General features: G+C 40.6%; 1 protein-coding gene across 5 annotated transcripts in view; it reads left to right on the top strand.

Annotated features, from left to right (window-relative positions):
* Ntm (neurotrimin) overlaps positions 1-23,568 on the top strand; it is a 1,010,787-nt gene that overhangs the window by 835,242 nt on the left and 151,977 nt on the right. For all 5 annotated transcript variants that reach the window (XM_045145449.1, XM_045145450.1, XM_045145452.1 and 2 more), the window contains one exon: positions 22,704-22,829. In XM_045145449.1, coding sequence (XP_045001384.1) covers positions 22,704-22,829 — 126 coding nt within the window. The remainder of the gene's footprint in view (positions 1-22,703; positions 22,830-23,568) is intronic.

Genomic DNA, 23,568 nt, shown 5'->3' with positions numbered 1-23,568 from the left:
GGGACAGTGCTTGTGAAATGTAGTGCATGTAAAATATGTCCTACAGTGGGCAGGAACTCCCCTGGTCCCATCCCATACACAACAGAGAAGCATTCAGCCAAAAATGTCAATAGTGCCAAGGTGGAACATCCTACTTAGCCCAAACCCTCCTTTTTCCAAGGAAGTAAGCTGAAGTCCTGGAGAAAGTGATTGGCTCAGACTTATACTGAGGGCTCAGAAGAGCTGAGGGCATAATCACCTGTGGCTTTTCTCTCACAGTGCCCCATCCTTTGGAATTCTTGAAAGACTTTCATAAATGATGTTGCTCTTCCTGTCAGACTCCGGAGTACCCTTTCCAGCCCGTATCTTCAGAAAGAAAAATTCCACACCTAGCTTAATGAGCTCATGTTGGTCCCTAGCCGCTCTGCAAGCCAGATCTCTTTTGGGATTTACCTTATTGTCTCTATTGTTCATTTTTCAAGTAGATGGTAGAGCTGATGAAAACAGTAATTGTATGAGGAACCAGCACCAGGCATTATGAGATGCAGTATTTACAGTCCTCAATGAGGGGAGGATGGAAACACTCACCCATCCACACAACCATATCTCACAATTATTAGATATTGATTCATCTCAGCAGGGGCTTGTGCTGGATATAAGACGAAAGTCAGTGTGTTCACTTGTCCTGAGCTACCCTAAACCATGGCAGTGCCTCTTTCTTGTCTCTACTAACCTGTGCCAAATATAAAATGAAGGTCACTGTGTTCACTTGTGCTGAGCTGCCCTGGCCATGACAGTTCCTCTTACTTGTCTCTACTTACCCTCATCTCTGACTGACAGTGTGAACCCCTTTGCAAACTGCTTTGACTCCAGGAAGAAACTGAAGAGGGAGTCTCTGCAGTTATAGGATGTGTGGGGTGTGAGTATTAGAGCTTAATAAGAAAGGAGACCTACATGCCGATGAATCACAATGACATGGAATTAGATTAGTATCACTGTTGGGCATAATTGTAAACATTTTCTAGTTCTGATGTTTGATACACTGGGAACGGATGGGGAGCCAGGGGATGTTAGAAAGGAAGAGAGACTGCAGATAAGAACAAATATGCAAGTCCATAGTATGTGCTTAATGGAACTAAGATTAATTTTGCTGTGTGTCTTTTTAAGCCTACAGATAGATCACAAAAATATACAGTCATCCAGAAAAGAAATGGCACAATGTAATTTAAAGGACAACTTTTTAACCAATACTTCAGCTTGGAGACACCTGTTCTATGTTCCTTGAAGATACTCAGCTCAGGGGAGGAGTGTTAAAGTTTATGATTTATCTTTAGTAGTACAGGCTTGCTTTTAATTTACTACCTGGTGATTTTGTTGTTGTTTTGTTTAGTTTTTCTGTGTTCCTCAGCACAGCCTTCTCAGGCAAAGGAGAACAGCACATAGGCCATTGTTTTCTTTGATATCTGAATGCGTTAGAAGAAGCTGAGCTTGGAATTCTTAAAAGTTTGTCCATGCAGTGCATAGTAGCTCAGTGGGTAAAGTGCTTGCCTTGTAATTGTCATGAGGACATGAGTTTCAGCCCCAGTATCCATGCAAAATGCCAGGCATGATAGTGAGAACAAGCTTTGGTGAGGCCAGAAAAGGAGGACCCCTGGAGCCAGCTGGCTACCCCGTCTTGCCTAATTGGTGAGTTGCAGGGAAATGAGAGACCCTACCTTAAGAATGGAAAAAGGTGGGGCTAGGGAGATGGTTCTGGGGTTAAAGATTTTTGCATTCAACCTTGCTGGCCCTAGTTCAATTCCCCCATACCCATGTAAAGCCAGGCTCAAAGTGGTTGTGCCTACAGCAATGAGAGGAACAGCCTCTCATAATGTGCACTGTGGCATATACATACCCATACACACCTCCCTCCCCAACATATAACAATAAAAAAGACTTGTAGGATGCCTGAAAATCACAACCCAGTTTGTCCTCTGTCTTTCACATACATCTCTGACCTTCACATACATGCTCACATATGTGTACCATCACACATATATGAGCCCCCACATATATGAACATGCACACACACACATGCACACACACACACACACACACACACACACACACATGAAGTAAAGCAAGCTGACACTTTCTCAAATTTCACAACAAGTGGTAGTTTCTGAAGTGGGAAATCTGGCTACCCTGTTCTTTGATTCACAATATATGTGTATGGGCATGCTCATGGACAGATATTACATTTGAGAAACTTTTGGGCTACATGTGAAGCAACATGTTAGCCATGTTGCTAACAATTTAGCCATCCTTGTTAACTTGTAGAAACCTTTACCAGAAATATGTCTCCTACCATGGAGCCATAGGGAATAGAAAAAGTATGATCAAATGTATAAATGAATAGCCATTTGTGGTGTCCTGGTCTTTGCAAGGTCTATCCACATAGAGCCATCCAGGTGAAGCACAGGAAGAGAAGACTACATCAAGACAGGCTTCCTCGAGTCTCCTAGTCTAGAGAGGGCAATTAGTACAGTTTGTTTCTAAAATGCATGATGATACAACCCAGCAAAGTGGTTTGTATAAAGGATTTGGAATGCTAAGAGTGGATAAATAAATTCAGGCCAGGGGAGTTCATATATTCAACAAAACATATTGAGTCTCTTCTGTGAGTTGGGAACACAGTTGTTGGTAGGGATGAACAGGGTACAATATAAAGATTCATTCTCCTGGAGGTTGCATTCTAATGGAGTAAGAATGCTTCTATAGCACACTCAAAATACAGGGTTCAATCCCCAGCATCTCTCTCTTTGTCACACACACACGCATGCACGCACACACGCACGCACGCACACACACAATCACAGTAGAAAGACAGAGTCAAAAAATATTAAGAATAAACGAATGGAGATTTTCATGGGATATACACATAACAAGTAGAGAATTGGGGTGTGGTAGGAGTGTTTTAGAAATGGCCAGGAATGAATCCGAGCTAAACAACAGTTGGAAAGAAAACCAAAATTGTAAACAACTAGCCATACAATGCCTGGGGAAAGATCATGTCAGGAGAAGAAATAGAAACTGAAAAGGAAAGAACCTTCAAGAATTAGGAAGCAGATCAGAGAGCCAAGGTAATATAATGAAGAGCAGAGACTCCTGAGTGTCAGCCACTGAGAGTCTGGGAGACATAGGTATGAACTTCATGTTTTGTACTCAGTGCAGTCAGATGCCATTGGAGGATATAAGTAGAGGTCATCTCAACTGTGTGTGTGTGTATGTGTGTGTGTGTGTGTGTGTGTGTGTGTGTGTGTGTGTTTGTGTGCATGCGTGCACACATGCATGTGTGTATATGTTTAGAGTCAGTTTGCATAGATTTTTAAAAATTATTCTGTCTGTGGTGCAGAGAGTGGAATGTCTATTTAAACACTAGGAACAGGAAGTCCAGAAAAGAAATATCACTATGCACAATAGATTTGGATAATAAGAGGGAGGAAAATGAGATGAAAAGAGGAGAGAATGAAATCTAGTCAGGGTGATCTAGTCAGGGTTGTAATTGAAATAAAGTGAACAAGATTTAATAGTTGAACATGGAAAGCAAGAGGATGAGGAAATCAAGAACAGTTGCTATGTTATGATTTATTTGCCCTCTTTTCTTTTCCTTTCCCAATAAAACCTTCTTCACATTAGATTACCATTCCACCTCCATGCATTGTTTATTGTTTGATTTTATTTTGTTTAGTTTTGTTGAGGTATGGTCTCACTCTATCCCAGGCTGACTGGGAATACAATATGTAGTCTCAATGTTGTCTCAAACTCTCACTGATCCACCTTACTTCTGTCCTCAGATTTCTATGATTAAAGGCATGTGCCACCATGCCCACCTTGTTTATTGTTTTTAAAATTTTTTATTTATTATTTATTTTAGAGAGATAGAGGAAGGGATATAGAAAGAGGCAGTTAGAAATGTTAAAAATGTTAAAAATGTTAAAAATGGATGCACCACTTCCAGTTAAGATGGCGGCATAGGTGCCACGCCAAAGCAGCCTAGGGGAGAAAAAGACCAAAAAAACTCAGCAAAATACACACTTTTACTAAAAAGTGAGGTGTATAGGAAATTGAGGCGGCAGCGGAGAAGTAGAAGAGTTATAGAGCATCCAGAGCCTGCACAGGCGGGAAAAGCGGCTCCGGCAGCTCGGCCAACCGCCACAGCCGCGGCGCAGCAGAAAGCCGCCAGACTCTCGGCTCGAGCCGCAGGAAAAGCCAGGTGCGGGATTTTCCCCTCACACCGCACTCTCCGCAACTCGGGAAACATGAGGGGAGAGCGGCAGCGAGCAGCAGAGGAGCAGACCGCGAGGTAGAAGAACACGTGGAGCAGCGAGACAACCAGAGCAGCCGCGGCTCCCTCCCCTCCCCCAACGCCTGAACCCAGCTCCAGCCAACACAGCAGCGGCCCGGGACCCGGCCACGCCAACTTGGGCTGACAGCGGGACCCAAGCAGGAGCAGAGTTCAGCAGCAACATCAGCGGCTCCAGCACCAGTACCAGCGGCCCCAGCAGCAGCGGACCCAGGAGCGGCAGCGGCTTCGGGGGGAGCAGCAGCGGTGGACACGGCAGCGGCAGCTTCAGCAGCGGTGGTGGCTCCGGCGGTGGCAGCTACGGCAGCAGCAGAGGCAGCAGCAGTGGCTCGGTTTGCCCCGTAGGAAAAGCAAGTGCCCAGCTCCAGAAATCAGAACAGCAGCCTGACGACCCAGGCAGCAACTTGACTGAGACCAAAATCACCCAAAGTAACTGGGATTGCACCAGGGAAGGGTCTCACTTAGTCACAAGCTGACTTGGATCCCTCAACAGACCAGAAATCTAAACCTCTTTGTTGACAGAGGATCTGGTCATTATAATAACTACTCTTGCATGCATACTCGGGGCTGTTTTTGATTGAATGTGTACAATGTTTAGTTAAATTTTAGAATCTACCTGTATTTTATTCCACTCAGCCTGCTTGAATACTCCTGTAGCAGGGAAACTCAACCCCTAAGAACATCTTTGTAAATACTCTGAGAGTCTTAAGAGCCACACCTAATACTACCTTAAGGTCCTACCCTGAAAATATATTACATCAAATCAATTGATACAGCTAAGAATACACAGCTAGCTAGAAAATCCAAGCATTAACTTAATCCAAGATGCAAAAATATATACATTATAACACAAGAAACACTAAAAAGCAAGACGATATAAATCCACCTAAAAGTATTAATGCATCAGAAATGTCCTCCAGTGAGAAAGAGTTAGAGGAAATGCCTGAGAAAGAGTTCAAAAGAATAATTATAAATATGTTCAAAGAGGTCAAAGAACACATGAAAACAATCAAAGAAGAAATCAAAGAGGAAATCAAAGAGGAAATCAAAGAGGAAATCAAAGAGGAAATCAAAGAGGAAATCAAAGGAATCAAAGAAGAGGCAGGACACCAATTTAATGAAATAAAGAAGGCAATACAAGACATAAATAGGGAAATAGAAATAATAAAGAAAAACCAGTCAGAATTACTAGCAATGAAGAACACAGTTAATGAAATAAAAAACTCTGTAGAAAATCTCACCAGTAGGATGGATGAGGGAGAGGACAGAATATCTAAGCTAGAAGACCAGGTGGCAGACCTAATGCAGTCCAACAAAGAGAAAGACAAACTTATAGAAAAGTATGAGTGGGAATTTCAAGATATTCGGGACACTATGAAAAGATCCAATATAAGAATTCAGGGCATAGTAGAAGGAGAAGAACTCCACTCCAGAGGCATAGTAGGCATCTTCAACAAAATCATAGAGGAAAATTTCCCCCAAATTGGGAAAGAGGTGACAATACAGATACAGGAAGCCTTTAGAACCCCAACCAGACAAAACCCAGAAAGAACCTCTCCTCGCCATATTATAATCAAACTTCCAAATAATGGATGCACCAGGGCCTCCAGCCAGTACAATTGAACTCCAGATGCATGTGCCACCTTGTGCATCTGGCATGCACGGTTATTTTGGAATCAAACCTGGGTCCTTTGGCTTCATAGGTAAGTGCCTTAACTGCTGAGCTATCTCTCTACCCGTTATTTATTTTGTTCTATGAACTGATTTAAACTAGGGTCCTTTTCATATCATGCTTGGGAGGCTACTTACTAGAGAAGTTGCCCTTTGAATGGCTAGGCCAGCAATGGTATGAATGGCTTGAATGGGGCATGCTAGAGGAGGAGGACGTTTCAAGGTATGGGGAGGAAGAATGAAAGTACTGTTTGGGAATTGGTAACTGTATTTTCTTTATCAAGAGCACACATTAAGTGCTTAGTATAGATCTAAGATCTTTATGAATCTGAACATATGATAGCTCAAAATGACTATGCAACAGGTCATATTTTATATGATGCAATTACATTATGTTATGTTATATTACAGTTAAAAATAGTTTCAGGGCTGGGGAGATGGCTTAGCAGTTGAGCACTTGCCTGTGAAGCCTAAGGAGCCTGGATCAAGGCTTGACTCCCCAGGACCCATGTTAACCAGATGCACAAGGGGGTGCATGCATCTGGAGTTTGTTTGCAGTGGCTGGTGGCCCTGGCATGCCCATTCTCTCTCTCTCTCTCTCTCTCTCTGCCTGTCGCTCTCAAATAAATAAATAAATAAATGAACAAAAAACATTTAAAATAGTTTCATATCCACACAGATAAAATATTTATAATCCCAGGTTTGCTATAAGAAAGTACAACTAAAAGGATTGGGGGTCCTGGAGGCATGAACTCCAACCCCCAGATCATCAGCTGACACTAAGAGAACTGAGCCATGCTCAAGAAATTCATCCCACAGCCACTAGGAGCTACTGAGAAGCAGCCTGTGGGGAAGAAGAGGACTGGGACAACAGAAAGCAAGGACAGGATGTGAGTCCTGAGACCAGGCAAGCCACACTGCTAGGGATTTGGCTACATCTGCATTGGCAACTGTGAATCTAGTTGGGCAGTGAGCTCATGCTTGTGTGCACATTTCTGATTCTGCATATGCTGGACACTGCATGAACTATAAAAATCAGCCATAACAGTTGTACTTTCATTCAATAATATTACATGTCTGCTGCAAATGAGAACACTGAGAAATTAAACAACTGTCTCAAAATATCAGGGTTTATGAATATATTCAATACTATTGAACTATTCACCTTAGAAATTACCATGGTTCAATGGTAAATTGTGTGATTTATACATGCCACAATAAAAAAATTGTGCACATGTATGTGTAATATATAATATGAAATATATTAACATATATGTACATATGTATGTATGTATGTATTATATCATAGCAGACTCATACCCAGGACTAAACTCTGAGGATAACTGGTGTCAGGGCCTGAGCTCTTAGCTACCATGATATTCTGGATCTCCATCTCTTCAAACGTCTCTTTAGTTGTATGGATATGAATAAATTTATAAAATGTATAGATATGAATAAATTTATAAAAATAATAATGCATTTATTTTTATACATTTATTCATGTCTATACAAACACATGATTTTTGGTCAAGATCCATTTGGGAGTAGAGTAGAAAGCTAAGCAGGGTGACCTGCTGTGTTAAAACAAAGGTTTAAACCTCTCCTCCTTTTGTGATCCTGAGCCAGCAGACATTTTGGCTTTTGTATTCATTTGCCCATTTACTATTACTCATTCAGTTAGTATATATTAAAAGCTGAGTATAAGACAAAGTATGTTTTTCTATGGCCAAAGGATGAACAATGTCTCAGACAAGCAAAGCTGAGAAACAAGGGTCAAGGAGGGAACAGGGAATGCTATGCAAGGACATCATGGTCTAGCATAACTGTGGAATTAGTTTGACATGGTAATTGTCCTAGATCAACAAAGTCTGAGTTCTTAATCAGTGGACACTATAAATAATAAGACATAACAGATCATCCAAAATCTGTAGGAGGAATCCAAGAAAGAAGAAAATGACAAGTACAGAGATGTGTTTGGTGACTGTAAAACAGCAGAACCATGATATTCACCAATTGCAAAGGATGCATATTCCACAGTTAATGATAATGAGGACTTGGGGTCTGAAGTTTTGTTGGGCATGCGAGCAGCACCCAGTTCTGTCTAATTTGGGTTGAGTGGTGGGTCTCTTTGAAATGCAAAGGTAAATGAATGCTACCTAAACACACATCTTTTGCAGCTCTCAATGGTAAGGGCAGATGTGGGCATGAAACACACACAATTACACTTCCCATAGCAGGCAGTTATGTGGTCTCCAGCCTTAGTGAGGTACCCTGACAGGAGAAGTCCCTTGGTGTGTGATGCTGGGGAGCAGATGGCTTCATGTCAACATTCATTGACATCTTGATGAGCCCACTTTCACCTGTCATGGCTAGTGGGGGGAAAAGAAGAATTATTGTCAAATTCCCAACTTGTCCTTTTCGATATAAAGTTCACTTGTAATTTTTTTTTTTTTTTACTCCACTTGCTAATGCATTTTGTTCTCCAGAGTGTGAGAGTCCCAGCTTCCTTCATAGCCTTTAATTAGTTTCTGGATGATGACATCTCTACGAGAAGCAAATGGTGTGTCCTTCCATTCTCCAGGGGAGATAAAAGAATCTAATAAAGACATTCGGTATTTCTAGGTGATGTGTTTGACAAGCTTTGTATTAACAAGAAGTCGTGTTGAAACTTTTTCCTTTCTAGGCTGCATCCCTTCTCCCGCTTCCGTATTGTGACATTTTACAGAGCAGCTGCTTTCCCTGAGAGCTGGTAGCTTCACAGGAAGATGCCAGTGTACCTCTCATGCTAAAGAGGAGAAGCTCCATCTTGATCTGTTGATCTGTTCCCCAACCATAATCTTTATGAGGGATTTAGTGGCAATAAGGACTCAGAACCCAAAATCAGTTGTCAGTCATGGACAGCACCTGTGGGCCTTTGGGAGTCAAGGTCACATAATAAACTGTGTCTTCACTTAAGGTCACAAGCATATAGGCACAACTCGGGTTTTCCATCTGGCATAAGCAATATTACTACTGTGCTTCTGGGGTCAGAAAAAAATAAATCCTAACTTCCTGCAGGACTGACTACTTTCTTTCTTTGAACTTGACTTGGAACTAATGGGAAACAGAGAACAATTCTTGAACTAATTTGCATTCTCCTGCAGTCAAGGGCTGGGAGTTGGTGGGAAGTTCACAAGGATTTTCCTAGTGCAGTCAGTGTAATTCCCACTGTGAACAGATTTATATCTTTTGTTGAGTGTCTAACTACCACTAATTTTAAGTAATTGGGGATTAAGGTGACAATGAAGGCAACAAGGCAGCCAAGGGGCTAAGAAACAGCCAGGTGACTGGCAGTACAAACCCAGTTGCTGTGGTGCTGGGAAGGGCCACCTGGGGACACAGTTGGCATCTATCTAAACTGGCTCAGACAGCCTGGGAGTGAAGATTGGTTGGCCCTGAGCCATCTCTGAAGGGCAGTATAGGAATAAGCAGAGAGCCTCCTGGCCAGGAGTCCATGAGCTTTGTCTGCTTATGCATGCATAGTTACACATATATTCACTTGCATTATTTCAAGATAGAGAAATAGGAACTTCTTTCTGGGGTAGGGTGGTGGGACAAACTAATGTGGGAAGATAGTTCTTGTCTGGAAATATATTTCTGAACACATGCAAGAGCTCCCAAAGAGAAGATTTAGCTAACATCTTTCTGAATTTGGGGGAAAATATAGTCCAGTGCCCCTTGCCGAAAATGAAGTGACACACAGGAAACTTAGTTCATACAAATGAAATTTATGTAGATGTGTCCCTCCAGCTGAGGTGGGAAGTGCCAGGAGTGAGCTCACAGAGCCCTTTATGCCTGTAGGGATCCTGTCCCATCTAGGACAATCTTTTGTACTTTAAATAGAAAGTTCTTTTAGAGAGCAGGAGCAAATGATGGAGGCTGGAATATGAACAAAGTGGCAGTCACTATTGAAAAGCCTACCTGAATTGGTCACCTGGGTGTCTAGGACATCAGCTGCCTTCTAGCTTTGGAAAAGAGGGCCAAAGAAAGATGTCAGTAGCAAGAGAAGAGAAGAAACTGCAGTAGGGTTTCAGAGGCTATAGCAGGACTACAGCAGTGGGGAGCTTCAGCAGAAATTGGAAGCAGAAGGCATCACAAATGGCTTTTCAGCCCCTATCTCTGAAATGGACATTGAAACACACACACACACACACACACACAAATAAATGTTGATGGCCAAGATAGGGAAAGCCTGGTCAGCAATGAGGTGATGGTTTCTGTAGCAAACAGCTAAGCTATTTACCACTAAGTGATTGAACTCCACATTATCTCAATCACAATAGCGTTCATTTACAGAGTGATTAGCAGTTCACTAAGTGCTTTCAATTATACTTACATATTTGTTTGATTCCCATACCTTGAGGGAAGAACGAGGCTCTGACATGAGCTACTTTCAACTTCAGTGGCACATATCTAGCTATTTAAAACTTCAATATTCTGGTTCAAAAGGGAAAATACATGAGAAATATTTAGTCCCTGTTAGGTGGTCAACAACTAACTGTTAGCTCCTTTCCATGAGGAATAATAAGGAAAACATAACATTTTCCTGGACTGTCTCTCTCTTCCTTGTAAAATCATGTAAATCAGGCTGAGTCTTTCTTCAATGTGACTTAATGTTAACTTTGAATGATTTGGGTTGTGTAAATGTTGGCTGTAAGTTTTCAGGGACACCTGATTAAATCTGTAATGTAATAGGGCTGGAAAGATTGCATAGTGGTCCTTGCCTACAAAGCCTAAGAACCCTGGTTCAACTCCCTAGTACCCACATAAGCCAGTTGCACAAGGTAGCACATGCATCTGGAGTTCATCTGCAGTGGTTAGAAGCCCTAGCATGCGGATTCTCTCTCTCTCCCTCTCTCTCCTCTCTCTGTCATAAATAAATAAATAAATAAATAAATAAATAAATAAAATGTTTCTTATAAAAAGAATTGATACTCTTTCTAGTTCTCTGCATGATGTCCTGTTATGGGATTTGGTGGTACTGGAGATTATTCCCAGCCTGTGAATTCCAACTTTTAGATTCTTATCCATTTAACAAAGAATTAAGGAAATGAACTCCAAGAAGGGTAAATTAATAATCATGAGGCTTATATAGAGAAATTTGGGATGCAGAGGGAGGTTAGAGAGACTTAGGCCAGAAGGCAATTCCTTGCTCGACTGGAAAAAGAGATAGATCCAGGGTATGCAGAGATGTGGAAGGGAAATTTTTCAGGTGAAAAGCCCATGGAAAGGGCACATGTGGGAGTCCAGACCAAAAGATTGTAAAGCAATGTGAGAACACACACACAAATACACATGCACACACACACACACACGAAGCCATGAATGAGAGTGCAAGCTCTTTGCCATCACATAAAAAAAAAAAAAAGTCACATAGTAAAGGTCCCAGAGTGCAGAAGAATGTAATGGAGTAAGAAGGAAGAAACTTTCCCCTTCCTGGGGAAGGACTTACCGAAGTAGGGTGCAGTAGATGCAGACAACAGGGGAATATGTAGCAGGCTCTTGGAAAGCCCTTTTATAGTAAATTAAGATGGATTTTGTAGTCAGACTGAGGTAGGTAAGGGAGAGACTTGATTGCTTTGTCTGGACTCAAGGAGCTGACTCAGGATTAGCCATCTCACCTTCGTGCGCTGGATGGAGAAGTAGAGGCATTGTTGCTGAGGAATTGCTTGTAACCCTGACTTAGGTGAGACTGGATAAGACTCCAAGTTCTAGGTTTGCCAGGGCAGGTAGGTGGCATCTTCTTATTCTCTCTTTGGGCCTTTTGCCCCTGAATGACTGTCTATTAATCAACAACAAATACAAAAACACTTTGCTCCAATTTCTCCTTCACTGTGAGCGGCATTCTCTTTCCTGCCCACTAGGGTAATGCCAGAAGAGTTATTGGAAGGATCAGCAGAACAGCAGCAACATTGAACACCCAGCAGAATGCTGTGCAAGGCCTCTGTACATTGTCTCTTTTGTTCAGTGATCTTTGCCTTCACACTACATCTCTCCTAAGGAGTGTACCTATTTGGGGATGGTGGTAGAGAGCAAGGAGGCCACTCAGCCCAAAGCCTGTACCACGGTGACTGTCCTGTCTGGGTAGCAGGGGAGTATCATGACTAGCAATCTTTCTCTTGTGTTCCCATGTGAAATGGGATAAGGAGACACACTTTAGCAATTTCTTAGTTGGCACCCAATATAATGGAGCACTTATGGCTACAGGTAGGCGCTGTGAAATTCAGTTTACACTAATATGCCCAGAAGCAGGGAAGCACAGAGTCATGAATGAATGGTGTTTACTTTATTCTTCTATGTCTCTGTCAGGAACAGCTAAATTGGGTCAGAGAGAAGACCTCATAAAAACTTCCACAGCAAATTCCAAAATTCAGAACCACTGGTTTATAACTAATCCTGAATAAATCACTAGAGTTTTCTCCCAGAGCTTCATGACTTTTCCATGCTTTGAATATGGAGAGACTGAGAGAGAAAGAATGAGATGTAACACATGACAAAGGTCTTCTGATGAAAGGTATAACAATTGCCTAAGGCTGTATCGTTAAGGAGCTGTCATGCTTTCAGACTCTTACCTGGGATTTTGTCCTCTGGCTTTCCTTCCTCTCCTTGAAGAGGATATAGCAATTGCCTTGCTGGCAGGAGAGTGAAGCCCATGCCCATCTTGGCCTGAAACTTGAGTCCTCACTTACAGATGCTATTGACCTCAGAGCCATTGGAACCCCAAAAGTACAAGCTACTATCTGCTTACTGGGACACAGGAATGGCAGTCATCTCACCTTATAAACCAGTGCAACTACCCCACCCATACAAAGTCATATTGGCCCTGGATGGTAAATAATTTTAGTACTATTAATCACACTTATATCATATTTTATGTTGAAAATGTATTTTTTCACATTTTTATCTGACCCATTTATTTTGGAAAGGCTAGGAAAGGTATTAATATTAAGAAATAATATTAAGAAAGGTATTAACTAACATCTTTTGTGAGGAGGTTAAGAAAAGTATTAATATAATCACTGAGTCAAATGTTTTATATAAATTTTTACAGTTAGTAATTTGGGGTTCTAAGCTTAATACCTATTCATCTGACATGAATCTTATAGTTCCTTTTTATTAAGAAAAGAACTTACAGATCCCATAGTACTAGAATGTACATTGGAGCATACAGATACTTTTATTAAAAGGAAAAAAGATGGAGGCTGGAGATATAGCTTAGCAGTTAAAGCACTTGCCTGTGAAGCTTAATAGCCCACGTTCAACTCCCAGACCACACATAAGCCAGATACACAAAAGTGAGGCAAGTGCAAGGTCGCACATGTCCAGTAGGTATCTCAGGTGACTTGAGTTTGATTGCAGTTTTTGAGGCCCTAGCTTGCCAATCCCCCCCCCCCCCGTCTTTCTTTCTCTATCCTTTGCTCTCTGAGAAAAAAAAAAAAATGAAAGATGGGAAGAAGGCAGGCAGGATGGAAAGGAGTGAAGAGAGGCAAAAGTGAGAACAGAACAAGTGAGTGGGTGACTGGTATTATTTGTCAAAATAGGCCAAATCAATCCATTAGTGGATTCATAACTGAATGTTGTGACTTCTCTGTCACCATATAGACACAGCTGGATAAAGTATGGATGGTAGGAAGAAGCAGATACAGTAACTATTTCTTCAGACTAAAGTGTCCCCAAGGGCCACATCACTAGTTCAGCTCACACTGAAGAAGATGGACAGGAGGGTAGAGAGTATGATGTGTCTGGGTGGAATGAGGAGGAAGAGAAATACTTGCAATTGTGGAAGGCCCAAAGCCTTTATTGTGGGGGAATCTCCAGTCTTCTCTGGGAGAGAAAATGACATATAGACAGCAAGGTGAAGGCTCTTTATGCTAAGTGTCCTATCACCACACAGATGTTATCATGGAGATATAGAAACCTACACATATATGGGAATAGAAACCCCAGGAAATAATGTGTTGAGGACTGCAGTGCTAGACTTAGTGGAGAAGAACACATAGATGGCTTCACTTACAAGTTGCATTTAATTTTCACTTTCAATCCTGGTTGAGCAATTACTACCACTCCATCAATAGGTACTTTCTTTATTTGTGAATATGATTAATAATAGAACATCACCATGAGATTTTTTTTTTAGTATTTACTTTTTAATTATTTGAGAGAAAGAGGGAGACAGTCAGAGAATGGGCAAGACAGGGCCTCCATCCATGTAAAAAACAAAAACAAAAACAACTCCAGGTATATGCAATACCTTGTGCATCTGGCTTACATGGGTCCTGGGGAACTGAAACTTTTGTCCTTTGGCTTTGCAGGCAAGTGCTTTAACTGCTATTCCATCTCTTCTTAAAGAATATCCAAAAATGAAACCAAGCTCCCTATAAAGTGGATAAAGCACACAGTTTTACAAGTAGTCCATGTCCACAGATATGCAGGAGTTGGCATGTGTGCTAATGAACTTATATGTACAAATGACTCCATGCTTATGATTTTCTGTCCCATAAAATTCCTTGAAAAATCACATACAACATAGCCATTTTCAGTTGCATGTTCCTGAACAACTTTGTAGCTGTATGTGAATATCAATACCCTCATCTGAAAAATATGAGAAATACTTAGGTTGAAGTAGCCATTTTCATTTGTCTGGAGCATTTTTGGTTTCAACAATGAAAGCTTTATATGAAAAACTAAACCCTCAATTCTAACTAAGCTAGGGTGATTGATTATTTTTGAAATAATGTCTGTTTACTGGACTAAACTAAGAAAAAAATAAACCAAAGATAAAATGTATATAACACTTAAAGTAAAGCAGGAAATTAATAAACTGTAATTACCACCATCACAAGAACTGAGTCCAGGAGGGGTTATTTAAAGACATCGAATCTCTGTAATTTTTTCACATTTCTATTCAGACTCATAAGAACTGTCACTAATTCATTCAAAAATATTTGTGGAACACATTTTTTTTCAGAAATGTTGATGTGTACTGAACAGTTCAGTGAGCAGGAACAGTAGAGCTCATATTTCATTTATCAGAGCCCAGCCTGGGGATATAGTTCTGAGATACAGTGATTGTCTAGCATATACAAGGCAATGAGATCAATTCCAAGCACCAATAAGTACGTAAATGAATCAATGAATCTTTAGAAAAGAGGCCAATAATTATGCAACAACTGATGCAGTGTGGAGAATTTATCTTAAAGAAGAAGGCTACAAAGTTCTTCTTTAAGTTGCTGAAGTGTGAAGGCTAAGGCAGGCAAGTAAAATGAAAAGCAAGGGAAAGCACAGAGGAGCCTGGGGGTTAGAAAGGTGCTTTGGAAGTCATATATGAAGCAGAAAGTGAAGAGTATTTGGGGTGAGTGTGGGAGGCAGGCAGGGCCCAGTTCATCAAAGGTCTTCCAGGCCAAGGTGGGAGTTTGCAACCATGCTTGTGGTCCACTTATCTCTTGATTCAGTGTGGATGCATCAAAGGTCCCAAACAAGTATATGTTGGTAGAGTATAAATCCATTTCTAAGCAATGTAGCTTTCATCAGGCTGTGTCTGGGTGCACCTTGGTCCATGGTGAAAGATGGGTTGGTCAACAGCCTAGCACGAGCTTGACCAAGTCTTTAAATGCTTCCCAAATGTTTTGCATGCCTAGCACTAGGCTGTTGACCTGGTCTGTGACACTTTGTGAGGTCTGTCAGCTAGGAAGGTTGCAGTACTCCAGATTTACTCTAATTCTATATGGGCAAAATACAATAACAACCAATACTGTGAAAACTGTCCTTTGTGCTGTGGGCATCCCAGCTGTTCACTGTGTGCTGCAGAGAAGTGCTGCAGGAGCAAAGGAAGCCGTCTGCATGTGTCCTGTTAAGTAACCTGGCCTAGGCAACTATGTGCATTCTCAACCCCATAGGACAGTGCAATACTTAATAAAGCATCTTAATTTGAATTTAATAGGATATCTACTGGGTGCTAAAAGCAGCAAACTGCTATTTATTAATGACATAACCATTAAAACTCAACATATTGGCACTAGAAAATAAAACAAGAATAGGGAAATCCTTCAAAATATAGTTTTAGGGATTGATTTGGTTTAGCAGTCAAGGCACTTGCCTGCAAAGCCTAAGGACCCAGGATCTATTCCCCAGGACTCACGTAAGCCAGATGTACAAAGTGGCTCATGCATCTACAATTTTGTTTGCAGTGGCTAGAGGCCTTGGTACACCCACTCTTCCTTTCTCTTCATTAAAGTAAATAAATAAAATATTAAAAAATACTATTTTACTTAGCACTTGGGAGGCAGAGGTAGGAGGATCACCATGAGTCCAAGGCTACCCAGGGCTCAGAACCTTCCTTGAAAAAACAGACAAAAATACTGTTTTAATAATTATTTAATTATCCACATATTTGAATCAAAATCAGCAATAACCAGAAGAAACTTGCATATAATATATTAAATGTGAGAATACACCCAAAAAATATGACTCATTTGACTTTTATATTTCTTCATAAATATGTCCTAAACACTTTTTACTCTTTCTGTTTCTATAATTGATTTGTTTTCTAGACCCATGCCTCAAAGTCCAGCAGATAACATATGCATGCAAATAGGGAAAAGATAACCTTTTTGAAGGGACAATCAATTCTTAGCAGATGTAATTCCTGGTTCTCTTCATCACTCTGCAGTTTACATTTCAGTTGCATTCTAAGCTGGGGTCTCACCCCAGACCTTTGATCCCATAACTCCAACTGCTGAGAGGACATTTCAGAATGGTTGTCCCTCATCATCTTCCTATCAGCATGCTTAAAATATAATCAACCCAGCTGATGTTCTGCACAGAGATCTGAAATGAAGTACCAGCCACTGGTAAACATGGCCATGATCCTGTTTGACTTACTTGGCTGCTCTCCAGGAGATCACTACGCACCCATGTATTTTCTTACTCTTAGATCCATCTTTGCTGAGCCAACAGTTTAATCCAGCCTTTGAACATCACTCACATAGCTTGATTTTTCTAATTCCAATTTCTCCCTGTTTCCTTCTCTGACACATGGCTAAGAGATTCTTCTTCTTAAAATATATTTTTTTAAATTATGGCATTTCATTTTTAAATATAAATTCCAGTTCTTTCCATGGCATTTTGGAGTTTAAAAAAATCCCAGATTAAATCCTTCATGCTGCTTCTCAGTCTGGCTCTCCCTTGACTTATTGATCTGGTATCCTGCTTTTCATTGATTATTTTGAAATGTATTGACTGCCAAACCTGTGTTGGTACATGTGTTTGCCAACCCCAGGCAACATTAGAAGTCATTTACTGAGCACTTCACGTTTCCAGGAACTGCTTTCAGTGAGTTTCAGAAGCTTACTTCTTAAGTCCCCAGATAAACCTCACAAACTTGTGATTCTGTATTAACTCTGTTTTGTAGATGGGCCATAGTGAGATGCAGTGATGTGTCAAGAGATGCCCACTTGAACCTTACACAGTCCCAGTCACAAGCCCTGCTGGACACTGCTCTTGTTGGTAGCCTTAGTTTTCATGCATCTCACGGATTTCCAGTTCTCCCTTTGCTCCAGCGTAATCCTACAATGCATTGCGAATCAGCTCCCCACTAGCCTTTGTAGAGGATTCTTTTCTCATTTGTGGGTATCCAAAGTAGATGCAAATGTGGAATGAAGCCATGTCTAACATCCCCATTCACTGAGGGCATCCCTCCCTCCTTGCCTTTAGCATTCACACAATTAATTTCCCAGTCCCAGGCAATTTGAAGATATATTTTAGTTTATCTTTCAACCATCTGGAATGTTTCTATGTACTGCTTCCCCAAGCAGAAAGTACATGGAAGCCAAGCCAACTGTTATATTTCTGCATTCCACAAAATACCCAGTATATAATTGGGTATATAGTATAAATTTACAAACTGCTTATTGAATGACATTGGACCCAGCCTCTACAAAATAGTTTTACAAATAGTGCTTTACTTATGCCATTCCTTTTGACTAGAATGCCTTTGCAGGTCTCCTCCTCAGCCTTGATAAGCTTTCACTCAGCCCCTAAGTCTTAACATAGATGTCAGGTATCTACAAAGGTTCCCATAACACCCTTCCACAGATGGGCTTGTACAATTTATTTCTGTGTTTTTGTAACATTTGATTCACCTTCTATGTCATGACTTCTTTGTCTGTGTTTGTATCTCTAGGCTGCAAAACCTTTGGTGGCAAGGACTTTGTTCACATTGTTAGGGTAGCACATTGCTGGCATATGGAAGAAAGTGACACATAAATAGTGACAGAAGGATGAATGAATGAGAGTGAATGCAAACAATCAAAGAAATACTAGTATGTGTGTAGTATCCTGCATCAAGAGAAGTAGGGTGCGGAAGTATCCATGGAAATGGAATAGGATAAAAGTAACCCCAACTCAATCTTCCTTAGGGGCATAAATTGCCTAAAACCAGTTCTTTTTTTCTTGTTGGTTGGAGAAGAGGGGTGTTTAGTATTAAACACAAGTCTGCGTGTTAATCTGGTGCTCTGATGTTGCCACCTAGAATATGATACTTTCAGACCCTGAACACCCCAGGATCATGCTGTTCATTGTGATTGCACCTGCTGTCAGACCATCCCAGTTCCAAACCAAGCCTGCCTCCCCTTGCTGCTTCAATCAGGACGGTTTGGTTCCTTTAGGTTCTGCATTTAGTCAGGCTTGCAAAGGTGACAAGCTTTTCTCCAACTTCTACTTCATGAATTGGGTACCTTCCAGCTGTTAGTGAAGGGGAAATTCTAGATGATTCTTCCAAGTATAAGGTATGATTGTCTCATTTAATATACTTACCATGATGACAGCTCTTCCCGCACCACCTTCCATGCCACTTGGGGACTGTCCATTGTTCCCTACTGTATGACTAGCAGATTAGCTATCATGTAGGAAGCCAGGAAAATGAACTCTCAGTAAGCCCTTCCAAAGCAAGAATAATTCATTACCCAGCCTTATTTCCACTTAAAATGTACTTTAAACACACTTCCAACTACAACCCGTAAATCATCCTGTGTTCACAAAGTCCATCATTTTTTTTTAATTTTATTGCATGGTGTTGGTGTGACATAATCCCTTACAGAACACCTCAGAGCACTTTACAGATCAATAAATTACTTACCTGCACAGTGCAAGCAATGTCTGCAAGGCCAGCACAGAATTGCAGGCAGCTTGTGCTCCAGGAAGTAAGCAAGGCTGTGCCAAGAAGGGTAGGAGCAAAGACCAGACAACTGGCTGGGGTAAAAGTTCATGAGAAGGAAATTCTCTCGTTCAAGCTTGTGAGTAAAATACATAAGTTTCTATTTCTGCATGATCAGTTTAAACGTTTTGAGAAACAAGAGAATTTATAAATTTATATCTCAAGAAGTTAGAATATCAGATTCTAAGTTATTAACTCATCAATTACATTCCTATCCTGGAAGGACCACACTAATTTTTAAAATTATCACCCACAAATTGTAGTATTATATCTTAAAATTCCAATATTGTGCAATCAGTTGTTTCTCTCCAAATCTCACTGTTGCCACTGACCATTTTTTCACTCTGGATGTTCAGGAAAACACACACACTGACACATACACACACACACACACACACACACACACACGACATTTCAACCTGATGTTCAGTAATTTCAATGTGTATTCAAGTTTAAAATGATTAATGAGGGCTGAAAAGATGGCTTAACAGTAAAGGCACTTGCCTGCAAAGCATAACAGCCCAGGTTTGATTCCCAGTACCCACATTAGCCAGATGCACAAAGTGGTGCATGTGTCTGGAGTTTATTTGCAGTGCCTGGAGATCAAGGAGCACTCACTCATTCTCTCTCTCTCTCTCTCTCTCTCTCTTTCTCCCTCTTTCTCTGTCTGTCAAATAAACAAATAAGTAAATAAAAATATATTTAAAATGATTAACAAGTGCTTACTGTATGAAATATGTATGCAAGAAAGCAGGAACTTAAATGATGACTAAGGTTCTTATTTAACATCTTATATTCCTACACTTTATAGCATAGAAAGAAAGGTGAAATAAACAAAACATAAAAGTTTATTTTAAAGACATTTTAGGAAATACTACAATGCTATGGGGACTCCTCCCCCAAAATATAGATAACATACTTCAGAGGTGCATGATAAGGGTAGAAAATGCCATTCAAATTCTTCATGCAACTAATAGACACAGAGTGAAGCATCTGAGCCTACACACCAGCAGCAGGGACAGGGAATAAGGGGCAGCCAGCAACACATGCTTGTGGGACATCAGAACTCCCTGTGCGTGGAGTGCAGGATGGGCATGGAATTAAGTGGCAGAGAAGGAGGAATAGGAAAGGAGGCTATGAGAAGACACGTTCATCATGATCCTATTCATGGAGGAAAATGTCCAATACAAGGGAGAAATAGTAGAATGGTTTATCTGAAGAAAAGAGCTGCACTGAGATTTTCAAAGCAACTTGACTTAGTAAATAAATTAAACATAAATTTAAAATAATTAACATGTGCTTACTGTGTGAAATACATTATATGCAAGAAAGCAGGAACTTAATGATGACTAAGGTTCTTATTTTACTGCTCTGCTCTTTGAACAAATACTGTAGTCATCTCTATGCAGCCTTGCTGGGACCCTCAGCAGAGGAGATCCCACTGAGGACTGAGAAAGCCATGGGCCTTGACATTGCATAGACCAGTGCCTCCCAAAAGTGCTCAAGTTCAAGAAGAGAACATAGCATGAAAAATAACTAGAGAGGGCTAGAGCGATGGCTTAATGTTTAAGGCATTTGCATTCAAAGCAAAAGGACCTCAGTTTGATTCCCCAGGGCCCATGTGTAAGCCAGATGCAAAAAGTGACACATGGGTCTGGAGTTCCTTTGCAGTGGCTGGAGGCCCTGGTGCTCTCATTCTCTCTCATTCTCTTCTGTCTCTCTCTCTGCCTCTTTCTCTTTTGTACTATCTCAAATAAATAGATAAATAAAATTAAATAGATAAATAAAAAGAAAAGAAAAATAACAAGAGAACTGGATGGATAGGTTACCTAACTTCCCAAGAACAAAAATGTCAAGTTCAGTGTTGGGGCTGGAGAGATGGCATAGCAGATAAACTGATTGCCTGAAAAGCCAAAAGAGTGAGGTTCAATACTCCAGTATCCATATAAATTCACATGCACAGGGTGTCATGTGTGTCTGGAGTTCACTTGCAGTGGATAGAGACCCTGGTATGCTCCTCCTTTATCTCTCTCTTCCTCTTTCTTAATCTGTCTTTCTCTCTTTAATAAATAAATAAAATTTTAAAAAGTCAGTATTGGTAAGACTTCAGCAATACATTCTAATGATCATACTCTGAGACTACTGGGAACATAGAGCAGGTTGGGAAAGGGGTTAACTCAAATAGCTATTATAATTAGTTGTTGAACTCTTCCCTTTGCTACCAGTGTGATAAGGCATGGTTTAGCTGTCAGAAAAGTCATGATCAAATGAGAATGACACCAAGAAAACAGCTGTCACATGGTAGGATAAAGCCATGATTGGATTTGTGGCTCAATTTATGGCATTCTCACTTTATTACCTTGAATTACAAACCATTTGACAGACTAGAAATACTCACATCGAAAACCCTTTAACACATTGACTACCAGTAAAGATAACCATGCAGAAGTAGGCTTACATGTGTAGAAAAACTGAGCTTCTGTCACTGGCCCCATGCCATAGGTATATAGTATGCATGCTATGACTAGTAATGTTGAGGGGTCCATCCCTGTGGTGAGCATTTTCTGTACAACAAACTTGGGGAGAGGTAGCAAGGTGTCATGAGGCTTCCACAGGAAAGCTAGGTTCTAAAGCAAAAGCCAAGGCCATCAGATATCCCAACTTTACCCACGAATATGAGCACTTACCTTATTTTCAGGAGAGAAGGACAATTGTATTCCGTTTGCTGGTGTTATTTTCAGTTCCTCATCAGGTGTGCATAGTGTGTCCTGAAAACATGAGTGAAGAAACAAAACTAAATTTGTGTCGCTAAAGATAATGATGGAATCAACACAGAAAATGCCATTTGATTTGGGGCTTAAGGCCATCCATTAGTGATATAAAGAAGAGTATAGATGCACACACATGATGACTAGAAAAGGCATGTTGTGTTGGGGACAAGTGGGTGAGTAGAGGTGGAATCACTGGAGAGAGCAGTGGGAAATTAGTTGATGCTTGACACTGACCTCCTTGCAATGCCTGGTATGATGAGCTCGGGAGTCTGTAGGCAGTTGGGACGATCCAAGCTGTTTATACAGAGATGTGATATGATTAGAATCTCATTCTATAAAGTCACCTCTGAATGCAGTGAGAAGACTGACTTGTGGACACGGGAGAGTAGATGTGAGTAGAGATAGAAAGAAGTTGTAGCTAGAGGAGAGGAACAATTATCGAAGCATTGCAGTAGAGTTGGTTTCTGTTTGGCTCTGACTTGGGGTTTAAAACGGAAGAAATGGCAGACAGATTCAAGGTAAGGTATTTGTCATGTTTAAGGTGGCTTCTTAAATTTCTTATCACTTAAAGCTTTAGTCCATATATTTCCATCTTTACATTGTTTCTGTCAACTACCACTTTATGACAACAAAGCAATGTTTCAGCCAAATTTTTATGCTCCCTCTACTTATTTTGTCTCCACAGTATCTCCCAAAATTGTAGAGATTTCTTCAGATATCTCCATTAATGAAGGCAACAATATCAGCCTCACCTGCATAGCCACAGGCAGACCAGAACCTACTGTTACCTGGAGACACATCTCTCCCAAAGGTAAGAGCAGCAGATCATCACAGACCATGGGGGACTTGCTGGCCATGGATGGGAAAGGGATTCAGGCTGATGAGTCAAAGGTTTTCTGTTTCTGATAACCTCATAAACAGACTCAGAAAAAGTTGGTCTTCTTTGAAAGATAGCCATCTGCTCTTCAGATTTCAAAACACATACCTGAGTTAGCTCTGTAATGCTGTGGAAAGTCCTTCCAGTTGTGTCTGGGTGAAAGAGTGGTTAAGATGTGTTGTGTGAATTTCCCATGTTGAGAGTGGTGGTAGAAGGATCATCTTTGGTAATATTATACAGCTGGTGTTTGAAGAGACAGAAAACATAAACACATAATGATGGGTGAGAGATTTAAATGGCCACATTCCTGAAAGGAAAATTTCCTGGTCTTTTCCTCTGTGGTATTGCCAAAAATCTGCTCATTAGTTGTTTTTGTGGTTTTGCTGTTGGTTTTTCTCTGATTGATCCTAGATAACAAATGTAACTTAATGTGTGGCTAAATTGCAAAGTTTATTTTACTTGAATATTCAGATGTTATGAAGACTAGATATATTGTTTGTTGCTTTGTGGCTTGGAAATTTCAGAATTTAAGACAAGATGTCAATTATCATTAAGATATCTTTTATCTGTTATCAAGTAATATAATGTTATTTCATTCATTTCCAAATATTTATTGAATGCAGCAATCATCCAGGCTGTTCCAGGTACTGGAAGAGTTAGCAATAACCCAAAG

The sequence above is a fragment of the Jaculus jaculus genome, chromosome 3 (genome assembly GCF_020740685.1).
Source record: "Jaculus jaculus isolate mJacJac1 chromosome 3, mJacJac1.mat.Y.cur, whole genome shotgun sequence".
NCBI classification, from domain to species: Eukaryota; Metazoa; Chordata; class Mammalia; order Rodentia; family Dipodidae; genus Jaculus; species Jaculus jaculus.
Note: the sequence above shows the minus strand (reverse complement) of the source record. Positions and strands in the feature narration are given on the sequence as shown.